Below are 7,124 nucleotides of genomic sequence, written 5' to 3'. Positions count from 1 at the left end.
ACTCTCCATCTTCCAGTCCCTTGAAGGCTATTGTTTTTTGCTCTGGGCTCTGGACTCTGGACTCCTGGACGGGTTGAGGTCGAGTTTCCCTCCTGTGTTTGACCGCAGGACGATGCACAGGGATGGTGGGAATAGCAGCTGCTCTCAGCCCAGTCTCGCCCTTTCTGGTCTCCACTAACCGGTCTGCCTCAAAATGTCCTGCAGAGTGACTTCACTTCAGTTATTTTGAATGAATCGAACATTAAGCTTCCAAATGGTGCGTTCTTTGTTTGTGTTTCATTAAGATCCCCTCACATGTTTATTCGTCATTGTCATCTTTGATTAGTCAGATTGCTCCTGCCGGTTTGAGCCGACCGTTTGGTTCTCCTCCCTGCGTCGGTGGGGAGGAGTACATCTGTACTCCTTTCTCCGAGCGATTGGAGCCTCCTCATGCAGCTCAGGAAACCGTTGTGGAGACTTTAGGACAACACGGAGGAAAGAGCGGACAAGCTACTGACATGTTCTGAGTTTATTGATTTATATCATGAATTGCAGTAAATAAATGAATAGTAAAAATAGTATGTATATATATATATATATATGTGTGGTATATGTATATATATGTATATTCATATATATGCGCATATATATATATATGTATACATACATATATATGTATGTATATATATGTATATATGTCTGAACAGTATATATATGTGTATGTTGTATTGAAAGATCGATCAGCAGATCAAATTAAGATCGATAGTAATCAGAAAATCAATTATTTTAACCAAGCCCAAAACACAACTCATGTTTCGAGCTTAGAAAAAGCCCACAATCTTAATATTGGGATGCAACATCTTATTCTAATTTTATACCGTTCTCAACTCTCCTTTTTCTTACTTTTTAGTTTCTTATTGAAGATGCAATACCAAAATGATATGAGGAACAGGTTTTATATCTGTTGCTGCTTAATATAATATATGACTGTAACGCTTACCCCAACACTGTGCCCCATCAGCCCCCCCCTGCTCACTCCCACCCCTCCCTCTACTGCTTCCTCCTCCTGCTTTTAACCTCCACCCTAGAACCATCCGAGCCCTGATCCAGGCCTGCAGCCCCGCCCAGCTCCTCCTCCTCCTCCTCCTCCTCCTCCTCCTACTCCTCCTCCTCCTGGTTGTTGAGGTGAAGGTGCTCCATTCTGGCCCTCAGCTGGGCCTCAGGCCCCCCAGCTCTCCTGTTGGCCCCGGGGTCTGGCTGGGTCACTGCTCCCAGGAGCCTCGTGTACAGACTGATGAAGTTGGCATTTTCCACCTCCGGCTCCCTCTCCTGGAGCTGCTTCTGCCGCCGGTGCACCAGCCTGCCCTGGTACAACCTGGACCAACCCGCCTGGCATTAATGAAGCACTTATCTTATCTTAAAACTACATTCTGTTGACCCCACCCTCAACTTTTCTCTGTCACAGATGTGTATACGTTAACATTTCTCAGTATTTAATTGTTAAAATATCAGTGTTGTGATGCTGTCCTGTTATTTAAAGTTACTTCAGACTTTATATGATGGTCTCACTATGGAAACATTAATGGCTTGTAATGGTTTTGCTATGCAAACAGTACTGACTAGGTGATGGTATTACTATGGAAACACTACTGTCGGGGTGATGGTGTTGCCATGGAAACAATACTGTCCGGGTGATGGTGTTGCTATGGAAACAGTACTGTGTGGGTGTCTCACCAGGTGAAGTGGGGTTCCGGGAGGGGCTTGCAGAGCAGTAGGTTGAGCTTGGAGTAGTCATTCAGGCAGGCCTGCCATTGGTTGAGGCTGTGAGCCACGACACCATCCAGAGGCTTAGAGAGGTGTTTGGTATATCCCTGCCAGCCTTCACACACAAACACACACACACACACACACACACACACACACACACACACACACACACACACAGGGAGTGAGGTTCTCTTTGTGTGTGTGTGTGTGTGTGTGTGTGTGTGTGTGTGTGTGTGTGTGTGTGTGTGTGTGTGTGTGTGTGTGTGTGTGTGTGTGTGTGTGTGTGTGTGTGTGTGTGTGTGTGTGTGTGACCACATGTGCTCTCTACCTGTTGTCCCTCCTGTCCGTCGGTTCAGTTCTCCTTGGACCATGACCATCAGCAGAGCTTTGAGGAGCGTCGGCTCAGGGCTGGCCCTCCTCAGCCAGTAGCAGGTCACAGCCACTGGGAGGCGCAGGTGAGCCGGAACTCCCTCCAGCGTCTCTTCCTCCACGCCCAGCGTCTCCAGACACACCTGCAGCCTCACAGCGGGGTCTGCCTGGGAAGTGGGAACAAAACACATCTCAAGGATAACCAAGAACTCCACTTGTAGAGGGTTTGCCTCAGATAACTTCTTCTATAGGTTCAACACATGCTGTTTATTACATAATGCAGATGATTTATGAGACTTGCAATATGCCTACACCCACTACCCTCCAACTTTGAGAATTGCAATGGTCTCAATGTGGAAGTCAATCAACCAGGTTAAGATATGGCTAGTTAATAAGGTTGTTAATGGTGAAGTGCCAAGCTATCTCAGGGGGGGTTTCAACTGTCTCTGAGATACACATGCATGCTCAACAGACGGAAGGCCACATATTTTGGTGGAAAAAGTAGTCTAGGGAGATCAAAGATATCAATTGAAAAACTAAATGCAATTAGATTCAAATCCCCCTGAAAAATGTATACATCAATATAACTAAACTATCGTGAAGTATTCATTGCGTTTGGACTGATCTTTTAAAGTTGCAGCTTCCATGTTAGCCTTCTTCTTACTTGGTGCTGCTGCTATAATCAGTCTATTATCCATCTATGGTCGATCTCTTGTCTATTATCCATCCATCATCCAGCTGAATGAGTCGGTAGTCCTACCTGGGGCAGAGAGTCCAGCCTCAGCGTCTGAGCGGCTCCTTGGACCAGCGGTCGCACCTGGAAACTGGCGAGCTCCAGACCGTCCCGGTCCACCTCCTCCACCTCACCCCCCCTCTGGCCCAGCAGCAGCCCGTACATCACCTGCCGGATGTGCTTCGAGGTGAGGTTGGAGCTCCGTAGGTCGCTGTGCTCCACCTGGGTTCGCAGTTTGTTCCGCCTGTACACAAGAAGGCCCAACACGTCCCCGTTCAGCTCTCCTCTGGCCACTTGCGTGCGGACCCAGTCGGGGACGCAGTGCAACAACTCAGCGGGCAGCGGCGGAACGGTCCCCTCGCTGAAGAACCCCCGCAGAGGGGAGCTGGGGAGCCGGTACTCCAGCATGGACTTCCTCAGCATCGTCCGCGCCTCCGTCTGCGCCTGTTGACTCATGTCGGGTATGAGTGCCATCACTGCTGTCAGGGTGTCTTCTGTCGTCCGGTCTGTCCTGGCTCTCAGCCAACTCAGGAGGCCCAGCAGGGTAGCGGGTCTGAAGTTCATTGTAGGTCTTCCCGCTGGAAGGTATCTGGCCCAATTAACCTCTCTGAGGTTGATGTATTCGTTCCCGGCCAGCGAGGCGAAGACGGGCAGCAGCTGGGGGTCGATGTTGAAGAAGGTGCAGAAGCTGGACATCGAGTATCGCCTGCAGGGGATGCCGCGATGTGTCTCCGCTGTGCGCCACTTGAAGTGATCCAGTGGTAGAACCCCCTCTGGAAGGTCGTAGATGTAGAAGTCGCTGTCTGCGGACAGCACCGGGCAGCACCACTCTCTGGCCAGGGCAGCCAGCCGGCCGTCTGCCTCTTTGAAGCACTTGACCAGCGGTACATTCAGGTCGTTCAGCGTCTGTCTGAACACGTACTTGGTGAGGGTGGGGAGGATGTTTACCTTTCTGCCCGTCAAAGCGGCGTCATGGGTCTTCTGGACCTTCTCTCTGGCCCGGATTTTGAGGGTTTCCAGTCTGATGTCGCTGGTGCTCGAGCCTCCCTCCATCACCACGTACGGTTTGATTCCACAGTCGGCCAGAGTCTTGAAGAAAGCCTTGACCTCCGCCTGGAAGGCCAGGTACTCCCCGCCGTGGTTCTGGTCCAGGTTGGACGAGTAGTAGAGGTGGTAGATCAGGTTGTTTCCATCCACCACCAGCTTCCTGTCCCTGAAGTAGATGTCCGGGGAGATCCTTCTGTTGTCCTCCAGGAGTGAAAATAAGCCTTTTACCCCCATGGTGACCGACAGGTCGAGCTCTAACTTTAAGGGAGACTGGACTGGTGAAGTTCTCTCTTCAGCTATCTGTGCTGACTGGAAACACCCAGAGAGGATCCCAGATCCTTTATACACACACACACACACACACTGGGAGTGGCTCCTTAGGCTTCACTTTGCTAACATCTACAAGATAGGACATGACACACACACACACACACACACACACACACACACACACACACACACACACACACACACACACACACACACACACACACACACACACACACACACACACACACTAACAAACCACACACACACTGAGAGTATCTCGTTAGGTTTCACTTTCCTGAAATCTACAAGATGACATCACACGCACCCCCGTCCCACACACACGATGACTTTCGTTTTTCCAGACATTTCCGAGGTATCACATTTTCAACTCCATAACATTATAACGTGGTCATGCAGCCGAACACTTAAAGCCTATTGTACTGATTTGTATTTATCCAGTAGCAGTTTCCATATGGTAGGTTTGATTTGAGTCGCGTCGTTCAGGTTACTTCATGCTTAAAGTCACTTGTGCGACACGACTAAAATCGGAAGAAAAAAAAATCTGCGATTCGGAGATTGACCTAGTGCCCATATCAATCCATTTTAATTCAAAGTAAGTAGTCTTCTCATCTATGCTGCAGTTAGGCCTAATTGTTGTTCTTTTTTAAGCTTCAACAAGGTTACCCGGCCAGGGGAAAGACGCAATCGCAATTAATGCCGCTTATTTTGAAGTAAAAAAATTACTTAGATCATCAACAGTGGTGTAGCCTACATACATTTCGACGAGGCCTGTTAATTTGAAAAAAATCATCGATTTAGGCCTATTGTTATTCATGTCATGCGAAAGGAGATGCACAAACGTGAAGCCCCAAGTTCACACCAGGCACGGCGTTATGGGTGGACTGGACCCGACGGAACTAGGACCATCCACTGTTCAACAGGCCCACCCAAAACTTTTCTTGTAAAAAAAGATATAAATATTCTGAAATGCTTTATTTTTTTGCAATGCGGCAATCTATTTGATATTGATGCTTGATCCGATTTGCGTTAAAGGGCTGTTCGTGGATGACCGTGAAAACGCAGAAGGCTATTAGTTTTTATATCGTAGTAGCCTAGGCTACAATTGAATGCATCTTCTTTGTATAATAAGCCAAGCACTGTTGCTAATGATATCGAAATATTGTTGAAAACTTAAAACAATTAAACAGAATTCTGAAATAGTCGGCCTCATGTTATACGATCATAACTAAACTATATAAGAAATATTCGATTCCTGACCACATTCACAGTCTATAGGCCTTGGATCTATAGACTGATGTGCGCTAAAGCACAGACAGGTATGGTGCGTAATGGAGATTCCAAGGCGCTCTTCTGTGGTCAGTACCAAGAGACGTCTTTACACTCCCGGACCCTACACACTGGCGGTTTCCTTTTCATGTAAATGCTATGAGACGCCCCGCGGTACAAGACTATGTGCGGGGTGCGGGGATGGCGTTGCTGCATTATCTCTACAACATAGATAATAACGCAGCGATATCAACATGAGAAGTTCTAACTGGAGAGACGGTGAAATCGAGTAATCCGCGAGCTGCTGACCAACATGGGAGAAGGTGACGCAGTCGCATTTAACAAAGACGTTTGTTATGGAGCGATCTACGAGAAAGACGCAGAGGAACGTTCCTTCGTGCCAAGCCGTGACCGAACCGGCTAGGCAGTGTAAAAAGGCTTAAGGAGCGATCGCGGAATTACGTCCTATGCACCGAAACTTTTTACAATGCAATAAAAAGAGCATCAAGACATCCACAGATAGTATAACATTATATTAGTCAGTCATTTGTATTAGGTTAAACAAGGATTTGATAACGTTTTTAATTTAAGGACCACCCACTATTGGTCTGGCCCCTCCACAACTGGAATCCTGGTGCCTTGCCTGGTTTACACACTTCTTCAGAGCAAACCCGACCGACTGGAAAACAACACACCTCTCACTCAAATACACACACGACACAACTATGGTAAATACAGACTTTTAGCAGTCCTCTCAGTGCTGTCTGTCAAACACACACAACTATTGCAAGACTTATAGCATCTCTCTCTCTCATTAAAGAACATCGGTTAGGCCTACATAAAATAACACATTGAACAACAACGTTGCATTAAGCTCACGACCATTTATTTACTTAACATTTACATTCACTGACTGAAGAATACGAAAATACAATGCCCGTTTATCGCAAGAAAGGTCATCAAAGTGCTATATTTTAAAATATCTTAAAAAGCTTACCCCGACATACGTGGCGTTCTGGTGTTTCCTGGACCAGGCGACAGAGGGCGCTGTTGGTCATTTTGGACGACCTACACCAGTCGGATACCTCTTCAACATGCAATGCCAGTTTGGCTATTTCTCGTTAATAAGAGTGCCATAAGCAACAATATATTAAATATTAAGCTGAATTATGACACAGCGACCAAAAACATTTCCAGAAGGCCCGTGAATTGTATTATTTCCATATGGTCCACAATCATGCATCAACTCTTTTCTTTTTTTTTGTTATATTTGCAATTACAAATTATAATTACATATATCCCATCTTAAAACACTGCTTTCAGAAACTCATTCAAAAACATACTTCCACTGTGAGAAATGTAAAAAAAACAGACATTATTTGATAATGTTGGAAACATCCACTTTAATATCTTTAAGACATGTACAGCTTTGCAAAACACATGTGAAGGCCATGCATACAGGCCACATGCAACAATATTTTATGTATCTCCTTCTCTATAACTTACCACATAGGTTTGATCCCATTTCAGAACACTGCTTTCAGTAATAAATGTAAAAGAATAAAGCGCAGAAAAATCTGAAGTAATGATTATGCTGCTAAATTAATTAAGGATTAATTAATTTAAAGGAAAAACAAGTGCCTATGCTGCCATTGGCACTCGTGCCGAGGGT

General features: G+C 46.2%; 1 protein-coding gene and 1 long non-coding RNA gene across 2 annotated transcripts; one reads left to right on the top strand and one right to left on the bottom strand.

Annotated features, from left to right (window-relative positions):
• Positions 1-493: 493 nt before the first annotated feature.
• Positions 494-4,278, bottom strand: LOC132458859 (protein asteroid homolog 1-like). The gene is made up of 4 exons (XM_060053203.1): positions 2,876-4,278; positions 2,075-2,282; positions 1,714-1,858; positions 494-1,354 (listed from the first exon to the last, which is right to left on the bottom strand). The coding sequence occupies exons 1-4, from the start codon at positions 4,127-4,129 to the stop codon at positions 1,138-1,140; spliced, it is 1,824 nt and encodes a 607-aa protein (XP_059909186.1). The 5' UTR covers positions 4,130-4,278; the 3' UTR covers positions 494-1,137.
• A 14-nt stretch (positions 4,279-4,292) lies between these two features.
• LOC132458953 (uncharacterized) lies at positions 4,293-7,058 on the top strand. The gene is made up of 2 exons (XR_009526053.1): positions 4,293-6,214; positions 6,252-7,058. It is a non-coding gene; the product is annotated as an uncharacterized LOC132458953 (long non-coding RNA).
• Positions 7,059-7,124: the final 66 nt, after the last annotated feature.

The sequence above is a fragment of the Gadus macrocephalus genome, chromosome 6 (assembly GCF_031168955.1).
Source record: "Gadus macrocephalus chromosome 6, ASM3116895v1".
Taxonomy (NCBI): domain Eukaryota; kingdom Metazoa; phylum Chordata; class Actinopteri; order Gadiformes; family Gadidae; genus Gadus; species Gadus macrocephalus.
This window is presented reverse-complemented; position numbering and strand designations above follow the sequence as displayed.